Source organism: Phascolarctos cinereus, unplaced genomic scaffold (genome assembly GCF_003287225.1).
Source record: "Phascolarctos cinereus isolate Bilbo 61053 unplaced genomic scaffold, phaCin_HiC Scaffold_5;HRSCAF=322, whole genome shotgun sequence".
Taxonomy (NCBI): Eukaryota; Metazoa; Chordata; class Mammalia; order Diprotodontia; family Phascolarctidae; genus Phascolarctos; species Phascolarctos cinereus.
The window spans coordinates 478,493,142-478,507,805 of NW_027555958.1; the positions used below are offsets into that span (position 1 = coordinate 478,493,142).

A 14,664-nucleotide genomic window follows, 5' to 3' on the forward strand; every position below is an offset into this window, starting at 1 on the left:
GATTTGAACCCAGGTCTTCCTGACTCTAATCCCAGTACTCCATCCACTGAGCCACCTAGATGCCCAACTTCTACGTAAGCCCTTTTCTGATCCCCTCAGCTTTTAGCATGTTTTTTTTTAAATATTTCTCTTAAAATCATTTTGGAGATGTGATTTCTTGCTTACCTACATACATGTTTTATCTCCCTGGTAAAATGTAAACATGATAAGAAGACTGTTTGATTTTTGCTTATGTTGCCCCTTACCCATCACAGTGCCTTACGCATCCTATGTTCTTGATAAACATCATGAGTTAAATTGAATTAACCATTCTTACATTCCATCCAACTAGTATCAGATTGACCAGATGGTAAGATTTTCCAGTTCACATGTCTCCAGCCTGTCCATAGGAATGGCATAGCAGACTTGAGCAAATGCTTCACCGAGTCTTAATTTTCCCTTGATCTACCCATCTGGAAACACTTCCAGAAAAGCCAACATCCTTCATTTTCTCTTGCTGAAATCATCCTGTTTAGTTTTGATGACTGCTTCCTTTTCTGGGTCTTCACCCACCATCCCTTTAATAATGCACTCATTGCTTTTCCAGATTCACAGACCTAAAGTTTGGAGACTCAGCTCTCTTCCCTTATTTGAAAATCAGGATATCATTTGTTCTTTTCCCAACGTGAGGCATTTCTGCTGTTCTCCATGACCTCTGAAAGAAGTCAGTGATCATTATATTTGCCTCTCACCCTCTGTCTCCTTCCCCCTTTCCTATCCAGTGTCTTGTACACAGGAAGATGCTCAATATCTATTTGTTGAATGAATTAAATGAATGGGTATTGAATCAAGCCATGGAGGACAGGTGGAATCTGGATAGGCTCAGAGAGGAAAGGAGGGCATGGAAGAAAGTGGGAATAACTTAAGCAGAAGAAAACCTAAAAGCCAAAGTTGCAAGTCATGGAGGGAGCTGAGGGGAGCAGAGGGTAGAAGGGCAGTCTGGGGCTAGGTGGTGGATAAGGATGCCCGGAGCAGCCCTTTCTTACCTCCATGGCTTTAGAGGCAGGCCTTCCATAACAAGGAGGTTGAAATAGATTTTCCCCATCTATTCCTGCCAGGCCCCAATTCGATTGCTCATTTAGGAAAGTGAATGAAATCCCAGAAATCAACATTTCCAATTTGAGAAGCTCTAAGTCCCAGGGGCAACAGCAGAATAACCTTTTAATTTCTGAGATGAATGAACAAAGTAATTCTTGTGAGTGGTATCTCCTGTTTCTACAGCAGCTATAAATCATACCTTTGGGAGCTGTAACATTTCACTTTGAAATGTGCATTTGGAAAATAACACCACTATTTGTTATTATTCTTCCTTTGTGCAATTTCAATGAATTCATGACCAGTCACAGATTCCTGCTGATTCTGTGGCATGAGAACTAGCTATTATATTGCCAGCGCCTGGACCCACTGATTAGGCTGCAATGCTTTATATCCGCTGATCCCGGCTAGAAAGGCATTCTTCCTCTGAGCATAACTGGCTTTTCCATTAGCATATAGTTCATTTTTCATTGTTTGACAGTGCCCTCTTTTATCTGGGCAGCTTCTCTCAAAAATCAGCCTTGGAATGGTGGTGACATGATTGCCCCTCTTAAAACTTTGTGTCCTTTAGCCAGAGGCCTGATCTGTTGGCACTAGCTTGGCAGGTGGATCCATGGAAAAAACTGTCACCATCTGAAAACTTACAGGGCATGTCCTGTTGATATATGAAACAAATTGTTATAAGCAAGGTAGGATGACAGGGGCCTGATTCCCTGGTGGGAAGTTTAGAGGGGACATTCTCCTTTGAGCACCCTGGTCCTGTGGCAGCAGACCCATCTAGGGACACTCCGTAACTCTCAAGCAGCTCGTAAACCCTGTGGGATCCCAGGGTGTGGTACCTTACCAGGGAATGGTATGGAACTCATAGGTTCTCCTCTCCAAAAATTTCATCCAATCCAAAGCCATACACAGAGAGATAGACAGACACTCACACGTATATAATGCATGGGTATATGTGCACGTGCGTGCACACACACACACACACACACTCTTAACCACTAATTCTTGGCCAGGTGCAAAACTATTGTTACAGCTCTTTAATATATACAGTGTGAGACTAATGGACAAAGTTCAGAGCGTTGCCAGAGCCCTTACACAGATAAGGAGCTCACCAAACATGTGACTTGGGGCCAGCGAAAACTGCCTTCCCACTTTCACATCCAGCTTTTCTTAGCATGTCAGAACTCAGGTCTGTGTTGTAAGACTGGATCCAAGGCTGTTCCCAATCACCCCCAGCTGTTCCTGCTCCCTGGGCTGTTGACTTAAATGCACTTTTCCATTACTTTTATGTGTCATTTTAAGAAGGGGAGCAAAAAAAGAGGATTCTTCTAATTGAATGAATGTGTATTCTGTCGGGAATTTCATCTCCCTAGGAGGGTCTCTGGAAACTGACTTGGCTATGTTTATTTATCATGGCAGAGCAGTATATTAATGAGAGGGCCAGGACCCAATGGTGTTAACATAAGACATGAAATATTGATTAATTCTTTCTTTTTTCTTAAATTCCTTCCTTACTCTCAACGATAATAGATTTCAGGAACTATTGCCAATCTAGTGCTCTCCAATGACCCTCTCTTATTGCCAGGGGCTTGATTCTCCCTGGGCTCTGATCAATGAGCAGCACAGTGCTTCAGAAAGGGAAGTATTAAAGCATCTAGGTCCATGTGTCTTGGCCTGGCTATGGTGCTATGTAAAGCAGCCATGTTCAGACTGGAGAGGTGGAAGGGAAGAAAGAGGAGAGGAAGGAAGGAAGGAAGGAAAGAAGGATGAAGGGAGGATGAGAGGAAAGAAGGAGGGAAGGAGAGAAGAAGGAAGGAAGGAAGGAAGGAAGGAAGGAAGGAAGGAAGGAAGGAAGGAAGGAAGGAAGGAGGAAGGAGGGAGGGAGAAAGGAAGGAGAGGAGAAAGGGAGGAAGAAGGGAAGAAAAGAAGGAAACATTATGTACCTACTATGTGCCAGGCATTATGCTAAGCATTTTGCATAGGTTGTCTCCTTTGAACCTTACAACAACCCTGAAAGGAGGTGCTATTATTATCTCTGTCTCCACAGTTGGGGAAAATGAGGTAGACAGAGGTTAGGTGACTTGCCCAGAGCACACAGCTAATTGTCCAAGGCAAGATTGGCACTCTGATCTCAGCCTAGCTCTTTCTCCGCTGTGGCTTTCAGTTGCCTCCAGGTGGTCTAGATGGCAGATGCTTAGGACCAGCAGGCCAGGAGCCTTAACTTGGGTGACTGCTTTTGCCACAGGGAGCCATTTTCCTGTGAAGGTTTGATAAGTTTGCTGTGTTCTGGGTTTCAGTGGCTGGACTCATTGTAAAATTTGTAAAATCTGTCAAATGAGGGTGTTGCGCTGGATGGCTTTGGAGGACCCTTCCCACCCCAGAGCTAGGACCCAGGGGTCTGTTAGAGTCATGTGAGGTAAATGCCTGATTCCTCCTTTTCATCAGCTGAGAATGAGTCCTCCCTTCTCAATGTTCTCAGAGCCCTTGACCTGACCCTCTCCATTTCCTATCCTCCCTAGTATCCTGGTGGTGATCATTGTTATAATAATGGCTAACGCTGATAAAGTGTAATTGAAAGAGGTAGAAGGTACATGGTAGCCAGGTATTGGGAGGGATGCCCTGTGGATGTTTCAGCTTGTTCTCCTGGGCTAAGGACCAGCTGGTGACATGAGGGACAGAGTGCTAGACTTAGAGTCAGGAAGACCTGAGTTCAAATCTTACCCTAGAGACTTCTGAGCTGTTTGACCCCAGGTAAGTCTTAGATGAAGTTTTCTCCTTCGACAAATGAAGCTTATCCCACTGCTTCCCTCCTGAGGTCGTTGGAAAGATTGAATTTGATGGCATATAAAGTGCTGTGCAAACCTTGGAGTTCTTTGTCAATACTAGATTTTCTCAGTGGCCCCAAAGGCAGAATTTACAACTCACAATTTCACAAAATGTTCATTAAATGTGTTTACATGGATTTGGGAAATATTTAACAAAATCAATAAATTTTTTTTTGAAAAAGAAGGCACCAGAGTGGACCTCAGGGGAGTCACCTGTATTAAAAATAAATCACATAGTTCAATGAAAAGAGTAGCGTCTCTGAAGTGAGAGGGCCAAGTCTTGTACCTTAATCTGTGGGTGATCTTGGACAAATCCCTTGCTCTCCCAGGGACAGGGAAAGAAGGAAATTGATCTAGGCGACCTCAGTTCGTTCTTCCAGCTCCAAAGCTAAGATCTCATGAGTGAAGTCACTAACAGAGCTTGCTCTTTGGAATTCTGAGCCCTACTACTTATTCACCGATGTGTTTCAGAAAGGAGCCACAGTCACTGGAAGCTTCAGGAAGTGAGAGAAACCCAAATGGTAGGATAGATCTGAAGAAACAGGGCAGCCAGTGAACCAGCTAGCATTCATTAATTGCTTACTATGTTCCAGGCACTGTGCTAAGCATCCAAGATACAAAGAAAGGCAAGTACACATACGGTCTTTGAGCCCCGGGAGCCCCAGTTCTAATGAGGAGACTAAATGTCACTGACTATATGCACACAAGAGATAGGCAGTGAAAGGGGGAGTGTATCCCAGCTAGAAGACAGGAGTGCTGGAGGTAGGGAGTGGAGTTCACTGAGAAAGGCTTATTGCAGAAGGTTAGATTTAATGAGAGTCTTGAAGGAAACCAAGGGAACCAGAAGAAGGAGGTGAAAAGAGAGGATTTCAGGCATGGGGGACAGCCAATGCAATGGCGTGGAGGTAGGAAATGAAGTGCCCTGAGTGAAGAACAACTAGACCTAGGTTGTTGGATAAATGAGTATGAAGAACCTGGAAGCCTGGAAGGGAGGGAAAGATAGAGGCTGTGAATGGCCTACAATGCCAAAGACAGGAGATGACACAGGGAGCAGATTTGGAGACAGGCAGAGACAGGGATACGCTGCTGGCAGCAGAGTGCCCCAGGCCAGGGGCTGGAGCAGTGGTTGGCAGCCAGCTGAAGCCCATGGTTGCCTGGTGGCCCCCAGACTTCCCGGAAGGGGGCGGGAGGATGCAGCCGTCAGAATGCCGTCCAAATGAGAGCCAGATAGTTTATATTTTGTCAGTAATAAACTGGATGAAAGATCATATTTTAAATGATATGCCTCCAAGCGTGCTCTACATCACAGTGTTGACAGCATCATTTTTCCAAGATAGGAGCTAGGAAATTTAAGTAGTTTCCAAGTGGTAAGTACCTTGATTAGCAAGGTGCAGCGATATGCAAACCTGCCCAATGAAAACAAATGATTGATAGCTTTCCCTGAACACTCCAGCCTTTTGTGCCTACACATTCATTATTCTGCAGCATTAACTTAAGCATTTCTGTCCCACTGACCTAGGGGGTTCACATCTCTCAGTGGCCCTCAAGGACTCTCAATTGTTTATTTGCAGATGGCGATAATTGGTTTCATTGATCCCCAAATGCAGAAGGCATACCGAGCTGGCTGGCAGCCTGTGAGTACATAGTTAGAGCGAGGGCACCCTTGTGCATGAGAGACAGTGTAGGAGTCTAATGTAGTGGACAGTCCCCCCCACCCCTGGTCATGTGGAAAAACGCAAATACAAAAACAAAACATAAAAATGAATAACACGAGACATTAGGGATGTCTTAGTCCAGGCAAGTCAACAAACACTCATTAAGCACCTACTATGTGTCAGGCACTGAGCTAAGCACTGGGGATACAAGGACAGGCAAAATCAGTCCTGCCCTCAAAGAGCTCACAATCTGATGGGGAACACAACATGGAAACAGTGGGGGGCACACAACATAGGGAACGTATATATATATATATATATATTTATTTATTTATTTATATATGCACATTGGAGATCAGCTCAGAGGGAATGCACTAGCCTTAAGGTGAATAGGACAGACTGTTTGCCCACGGTGGGATTTCAGCTGTTTCTTGAAGGACCCTAAGGAAGCCAGGAGGCAGAAGTGAGGGGAGAGATTGTTCCTAGCATGAGGCATACCCAGGGAGATGACCCAGAGGTGGGAAATATCTTAGTTAAAATATCCGAGTTTGAGCCAATTCATTTTGAAGACCCCAGAATCAACTAATTTCTAAGCTAGGCAATGTTATAGCTGCCTCTAGATTTGGGCTAAAGGAAATAGAAGGCAAACATTTTTAACAGCAATACAAAATAAGACTCTCAGATACTAATAAGATAGTCTGGGATCTCATCATTCACAGGTCCCCTCCACTGAGGCAGATTGCAGCCCTTCCTTCCCTTTCTATTCTCTGTGACTCTTGTCTGTGTTCTCCTATAAATGTTGTGGAGCATCTGGACCAAATGCTGGGGGTGGGGAGGACCTCCAAAAGAAGTCATGAGGAATCAATCAATTGTGAAGGACTCATTGGATTGATTCTGTCCCAGGCACTGAGCCTGGGGTTTGCTCTGAGGATACATCCCTTCCTGGCAAAAAGTTCACATTCTAATGGGAGGGGCAATAAGGACACATGTGTGTACACATGCAGACACATGCACACATACATACATGTACACACATGTGTCATGTCTGTGTAGCCAGACTAAATAAAGTGAATAAATACAAGAGAAATGCAAAGGGCTCTGTGAAATTAGGAGCATGGAAGCCATTAGCAACTGGGAAGAGACAAGCGAAGTGGTGTGAAGGACATAGCACCTGATCTGGGTCTTAAAAGGGAAGAGGGATCCCAAGGAGTGGCAGGGGTGTGGCTGTGGAGAGGAATAGGGGTGGGCATGGAGGTGTGGAAGCCCAGGTCCTGGGCAAAGGATGGTGAGTACCCGGGTTAGGCAGCAACAAGAGTCAACTTTGCTGAAGGTCTTTCTCCACCAGCCAAGTGCTGCCCCCCCTCCCCCGGGTCCAAAGACCCCTGATGGGCTGTGAACACAACTTTTCAATGGAATCCTCCCTTTCAATGTATCCCCCTCAATTACCTCCCTCCCAATTATCCCATTTCCCTCCTCTATCAACAACCCACCCCTAATTGCTTTTAAACATTCTGCTGGCAAGTTTCCTGTGTGTTTTGGTTATTCAGCAGATGCTTCAACAGCTAATAAAGGAAGAAGGCTTTTCTATCTTTATTATGGCATGACATCCTGATGAGTGGGCCTCTGGCTATGTCTTTCTGAAGGCTTTGGCTGCAGCCTTGTGGGCAGGGTGGGGAGTCTGGACACTTGTAAATAACTGTATGTTAACTGTTTACTCCCCAACAGGAAAGACCTCAAAACTCAGTAGGTCCAATTTCTTGTTTCTCTGAAGAAGACTGAGGCCCAGAGAAGACAATGACTTGGTTACAATCACATTGGTAGTAACTGGAAAGACTAGGACTTGAACCCAGCTCCTTTGTCTCCTATCCAGTGCTCTTTCTACTATGGGCCTCATAGAGGTTATATTGTTAGGCACAAAGATTTTCTAGCATGGGAGAACTACAGGAGGCCTTTGGCTGTCTCCTCCTCTACCATCCCTCAATTGCTATTACCTTCCATTCACACTATATATATATATATGATGTAGGTACATATTCATTTGCACGTTGTCTCCCCCATCGGAATATGAGCTCCCTGAGGGCAGGGACCATGTTTTTGCCTTTCTTTATATCCCAGGTGCTTAGCACTGGGCCGTAGTAAATGCCTGTTGATAATGGTTGACTGACTAGAAATCCTAAACCAAGAACATTGAAACCAAGAACATTATGGTTGTAGTATCAGGGATGGAAGGGAGGAAGAGCTAGAGCTTATCTGGTTCTACAAGCCGATGAACCTGTGAGGTAGCTGAGGCTTACGCTACAGATGCAGGTGGTGGCTGAGCTGGGATGGAAAGCTCCCTCCCTGCCCTGGTACCTAACCCTGTCAGCACCTTGGAGAGCTGCTGGGCCTGGCTCTCCCACTATGACTAGTATGATGCAGTAGAAAGAAGCAATGAGATGACCCATGTTCAAATCCTCTCCCTGCCTCTCACTATCCAGATGACCTTGAGTGAGGCTCCTCAATTTCCTCAAGGGTTAATGAGGGATTTGGACTAGACTTCCTCGGAGTATCCTTCTGGCTCTAAACTTGAAATGGCAGTTGTCTTTAATAGACAAATCTGTCGAACACAAATGACATTTATTAAGCACTTATTACAGTCTGTACTAAGTACTGAGGATATAAATGGAAAGTAAGACAGTCCATGCTCTTAAGGGGATCAGCTGAAGAACTTTTGAAAGTGGTCTGAGGACATTTTGATGTGACTTATCCTTGCTCACCTAGCTAATGCCATCAGAGATGGGACTGGAACTCAGGCCTTTGCCAACTCCAGAACCAGCCTTGTGTCCATTGTGCATTTCATATAGAGTAGGCAAAAAATAAATAATTGTTGAATTTTCATCTTAAAAGTCACGCTCAATAGCTGATTCACTCGATGAAGACAGTTCTTCTCATGAGATCTTAGACCTAAAACTGAAAGAGACCTCAGAAAACGCTGACTCCAACTGTCTCATTTTACCGTTGAGGAAATGGAGACTCAAGAAGGTTGTGCTTTTCCCAAGGTCACAGATATTTAACTGGCACACTATGCTGAAAAGTCTGGATGGAAACCGAGGGAAAAGGCAGTAGATATTTTACCTGTACAGTGCCATACATACGGCCAGGTCTCCCCCTGGAGAACACACACAGTGCATGCACAGTGAAAAGTAAGACAGGATTATATCTAATGGACATTCCTGATTGTTCTGCCAAGAGGCAGGGGTGAAACCCACTCTGGGTATTCAGGGTGTCCTTGGATTGCTTGGAATATAAAGGGTTCTTTCTCTTTCTTCCCCCCTCCCCTTCCCTGGTCATGAAAAGGGAGAATCTTACCTTCTGAAGGCTCAAAATTTCTAAATGCAGAAGTTTAAATGTGAAGGGAGAAGTTTTCCATCATTTATGTTCAATCTAGCATGGTTTAGAAAAATCCAAACTAAGGGTGGGAAACCTGTGGCATTGTGGCCTCGAGGCTGTGGGTTCCCCACCCTGACTCAAACTGCCCTCAGACTCCTGAATTCAGTCAACATTGATTAAGGATCACTTAGCAGTATGGCCAGAGAGACAAAGGGATGCATTTGGAGTCAGGAAGATTGTGATCAAAGGCTTGTTTCTGACAAATCACAGCTGTGTTTCCGTGGACTAATCACTTAACTTTTCATTGCCCTCACACAACTTCCTAAGGCTCTGACTTACAGATGATTTTCTGATCTGCACTGGGGAATTCCCAACAATGATGAAATCACAGGCAGAGCCATCCAGATGGCCCAGGGTATAGAGAACTGGATTTTGAAGCAGGAAGATGAGTTCAAATCCTTCCTCATATGCTCGCTTTGTGACCCTGGGCAAGTCACTTAATCCCAGCCTCAATTTCCTCATCTATAAGATGAACACAATAACATTATCCAATTTCTAGGGTTGTTCTGGGCAGTGTAAAGCACGTTGCAAACCTTATGGCGCCGTCAAAATGTTACTTATTGTTATACTAGTCTAAGAGAAGGGCCCAAAAAATAAGACACATTCTTGGAATCCCTAGCTTCCTTCCAGATCAGTTCAAGAATAACTCCTTTCTTCCTGAGGCCAATCTTAGTCCTCTCCACTGCGGGCGGGCGGGCATCCTTCCTCATCACTTCATAGCACCTTTGGACAGGTTTTCTGTGTACACACATGTGCATAAACATATATACAAACATAAGTATACATAAATGCATCTATACAGACACGTGTAGATATATATTTGCTGTCTTCTCTTGTCTCTCTTGATAGAATGGAAACTTCCTGAGAGCAAAGGATGTTTCAATTCTGCCTTTGTGTTTATAGTCAAGGCAACAATGATTTATTAAGCTCCTACTACATTCTAGGCACTATGCTAAGTATTGGAGATAAAAGAAAAGAAAAAGACATGTCCTGCTCTTGGGGAACTCACCTTCTAATGGGGAGACATGCAAATAAATATGTACAAATACCAACTATCTACACATACATAACCTAAGTATGTACACATATGTTATATATGTATCTACAAAATATAAAATGTATGTACACCTAGGTATACGATACATGCAAGCTAAGTTGAAGCTCACTTCAGTGGGAAGGCACTAGCACTTCTAACATGGTACCTAGCACTTAGTAGGTGCTTACTAAACACTCACTAATTGGTGAATCTATTGATTCCCTTACCTTGTGCAGTTTTCAAGCTTCTGAGCAAAGGGGGAAGGGACTGGATGTGTTTCCTCGTGAACACAGATCCTCCCAGCGTGATAAACAGCAACTCCTCCATGATTCACAGTCTCTAGAACATTCTCTGCAACTCAGGTTGAGTGACTTCGTCCGTGGTCATACATCTAGTAAACATAAGAGGAGAGATTTTAACCCAGGCCTTTCTGACTCCAAGACTGCCTCTGGACTGGTCACACCACACAACCTAGTACAGGGAAATAGAATTCAAAACAGAACCAGTTACTGGGTTAAGAGAGGCCCAAAGAGAGTACTGTTCTTGTCTGCTCTGAGGAAGGCTCTTCCATGGAAGGGAGATAAGCAAGCTGATGGTTTGGCTATTAACCTTGACATAGGCTTGGAAGACTTTAGCAAATCAAACATCGTGGAAACTGCACTCATCTTCTACTATGTCTTTTAGACATAGTAGAAATAAATGCTGCCTCACCTGAAGGTCTAGGATTTTTTGACTTCAGATACTCGCCATATGGCATCTCTTCTGTACATCCTAGCTTCAGGGCTCGCCATGGCAATGGGAAGCATCTTATGAATGATTCCAAAATTGTTAAGGATGACTGTCTGTCATTGACAGATTGTCAGACATCTCACTGCTTGATCCAGAAAGGAAATGTTGTCATTTTGAACAAGTATCAATGATTTCTCACCAACATGTTTTGTGTATGTGTTGTCTCTCGTATGTGTGTGTGGCGTGTGTTTGTTTTGTTCCATGTGCGTGCGTGTGTTTCTTTTCTTTTTCCAGAGTCCAGTCAGGCACTTACCTCAGCACTGGTTGGTTTACCCTGATCCTGGCAATGGATGCCTGTTATGGCATCCATGTCTATGGCATGATTAATGACACCTACTGCAAGTAAGATCCCTGGAAATCATTTTCGTGTGTCTCTTGTTCGAATCCCTTGTCAAAGTTTTCTAATTCATTTTCTTGTCATAAATCCATGGAATGGATGAGATAGTGATCCATTGCCACCGTCTGTGGGATGGAACACTACAAGATTGGTGCCACAGGAGAGAGAATGCTGACCCTGCGCTCTGAGGACCTGGTTCAAATCCTGTTTCAAATGCTAATGGCCTGCATGACCTTGGGAAAACACCAGCCCTGGGCCTTAGTTCCTTCTCTGTAAAAGGGAGGCCAGAGTTAATGGTCACTGAGATCCCTGCCAGCTCCAAAACCCTCTGCCATTGACTTCCTGCATTCCCCAACCCTTCCCAAGTCACTTCTTTTCTCTAGGCCTCAGTTTCCAACTCTGTTAAATGAAGGGCTGGACAAGATGAACTTGGTCTCTTTTAGCCTAAATCTGGACTCCTACTTCTTTCTGGGCCCTTATTTGTCTGGACTTGTGATTCCTCTACCAATGAAGAGAAGCAAAATTCTATGATGGTCTAGAGAGCTGTTGAGGGTCTTGAGGGTTGGAGGGACTCAGTCAGCTTGTGGGTCAGAGGAGCAAGAAGATACCTCCAAGGCTTGTTTGTTCAACCCCCTCATTTTGCAGATGAGGAAACTGAACCCCAACTGGATGGTGATTTGCTCAAGGTCACACAGGTCAGAGGAGGAATTTGGACCAGGTCTTCCAGCTCTAGAACCAGGGTTTTTTCATTGTACCGCCCATGGCGTGACTGTGAGAGGCTTACTGCAAGGCCAGCTCTGTTCTACCTTCCTTCAGTCACAGAGTTGGTTTAAAAAGTCAAACCAAACCAAACGAGATGAGGGAATCAAGCACACTGGGCTGTCAAGACGCCCAGAACTCACTCTCTCTCTCTCTCTCTCTCTCTCTCTCTCTCTCTCTCTCTCTCTCTCTCTCTCTCTTTCTCTCTCTCTCTCTTACTTTTAGTCAAGGACTGTTCAGGAACTTGGGTTTGGGCAAGTCAGTGGCTATTTAATGGGCAAGTTTCCTCATGTGTCTGGGCTCTGAGGGCTCTGTAGATGGCTATCTCCTCTGTGCTTGTATTCGATCACAAAGGACAGAATGTCCTAGAGCCTCTGATAAAGCTGACAGCTTAACCACAGCTCCTGGAAATTATGTTTCACGAATAAGTAAGCAACCTGCCAGCTCTTTATTTAAAATGAGCACGCTTAGCCACACTCTATACTCACTTGTGGGGTCCTGTTTAATTAGATAATAAAACAAAGCCTTCCCATTTTATCAGGGAAATATAATACACAAACACACACGTATATGTGTAGACATGTATGGCATATAAGAAACAGTATATGTGTGTGTGTATACATGTACGTATGCATATGTGTATATACATACATACATATGTATATGTATGTGATAACATATAATTTTGAGGTAACTGTAAAGTGGTATAATCTAATGGAAATGGATTTTAATCAGGCTGTCAAAACCAAACAAATCCAGCAACTCTCAACTGTGGTCTTGGGACCTAATATCTCCATCCCTATTATAAGCAGTGAGGAGCCAAATCCCCAAAAGTGCAAACCACTGGAGCTTATTCAAGCTCTATACGATAGCCCAACTAACTGAATGTTGAGGTTTCCATCAGCATCACCTCCTCCTGCAAAGGATGACTATATGTTTGAATTTAATTGGGGTGATGTGTAAATGTCATTTGAACTCTTTCAAGCATGCAGGCTTAGGACATTAGCTAAAAGCTTCCATACCTAATAGCTTTTAACTGAGTTCATGGATGAGAACCATGCATGGATTTGCAAATCAGCGCATTTATTGAATATATAATGGATTCTTTTAAGAGAATGCTTTCTTCCTCATTCCCCCCCACTCTCTCTCTCTTTCTCAGGTCAGAAGATTTTAGAAAAGTCCCCTACCATTATTATGAGCCAGGAAGAGATGAATGCGATGAATACATTCTGCATGAAAATGCTCCATATGGAGGCCATAGGTTTATCACGGAAAAGAAAGTGTTTGCCAAGTGGGCCAAGAAGCACAAGATCATATTCACACACCCCAATTGGACAGTGTCTTGATGCTGGTCTGCCTCACCAGTATAAACCAGCATGAACGAATAGCGATGCCTCAGCTCTAATGATGATAATGATGCTCCAGTTGTTGATTTATTCTTGTACTTACATGGGCTCTTCTCAGTGATGGATCCATTTGGGGTTGGCCAGGGGGTTGGGGGCAGTGCTTTGTTTTCTCTTGTAGAGTTCTCCACTCCATATTGCACTTTTACAATTGAACTGCAATCAAATCCAAGGTCAATGGAACTCATGGGATGGCAATGATCTAAGAGATGGGAAGGGTATCTTCAAGGTAGGAGCACAACAGTCTAGGGCACCTTCTGAAAGCCATGGGAGTTGTCCATCAGAAAGAGGCTCACCAAAAAAGTCAAAGCTCTTGACGCCCTTTCCCATGAACTATTCCTTCCACCTTGAAGGTGAGTTATTCATAAAAGGCTGGGCCAAGGCAAGGTGCCTGGCTCCATGAGTCTAACCATGCTAGCTGATTTACCTAGAGATGCATGGGAAGGGCATTGTGCTGACATTATGCTTTCCCAGAGTCAAATCTTGTAATACATTCCCCTGATCATTGACAAACTAGGCATTGCAGGGAATAGAAAGGACCCACAAGGAACCGAGGAGTCCAGGAACACTACTCCACCTCTAAGACATTCCAGAAAAACTATTGCTGAGTATGAAACCTCATTAGTCTTGAACTGCAGCTGCTCTGTTCTTGCTAGCCAAACCACAGAACTTAGCCCACTTCTTTAGAATGATCTGAACAAATCCTTCAGCCCTTTTTCATTGAGGAGCAAACATCCAGAGGGGATGTTTTAACACCAGAAATGTCGACGGCAACATTGTAGTAACAAATACTGTGAAAACTTGTGAGACATGCTTTAACAGCACCCAAGTGGTTGACTAACCCTGCTTAAACATGCAATGAGAAAAACTCAATTTTATATACTTTTTAAACTCATGGAACATAGAAAGCCAAACATATTTTTACCTAGATTTATAGGCTATCATGCTTCATAATGTATATTTGTATATTCCAATTTATATTTGATATACCCAAGATTTTTCTCCCTCTCCCTCCCCCTCTCCCTCCCTCTTTCCTTCCTCCCTCCTCTCTCTCTCTCTCTCTCTCTCTCTCTCTCTCTCTCTGTCTCTCTCATCTCCTCCCCCCACCCCACCCCCACACGTGTGTGTATATATGTGTGAGCATCTTTATCAAGTGCCAAGCACCACCATCATCCTTGGGAAAGGCATGATTCCTTGGACTACGTTTCACCACCACCTGATTTTTTACCAACTCAGGGCTGCCATAGCCCCCACCTTCCTTGCTCCATGGGTTTCACAACGACTCTGTATGCTGTACTTCTGTCATGGAGGAATCTTTTGACCAGATGGCATCTCTTCTTGCTTAGTATTTTTGTAA

The 14,664-nt window shown here is 44.1% G+C and overlaps 1 protein-coding gene across 1 annotated transcript in view; it reads left to right on the forward strand.

The window, feature by feature from the left end:
• The window catches only part of ST6GALNAC3 (ST6 N-acetylgalactosaminide alpha-2,6-sialyltransferase 3), a 623,421-nt gene extending 609,065 nt beyond the window's left edge, over positions 1-14,356 (forward strand). The window contains exons 4-5 of the mRNA XM_020968555.2: positions 11,043-11,150; positions 13,064-14,356. Of these exons, the coding sequence (XP_020824214.1) occupies positions 11,043-11,150; positions 13,064-13,250 (295 nt within the window). The 3' untranslated portion in view covers positions 13,251-14,356. The remainder of the gene's footprint in view (positions 1-11,042; positions 11,151-13,063) is intronic.
• The last annotated feature ends 308 nt before the right edge of the window (positions 14,357-14,664 follow it).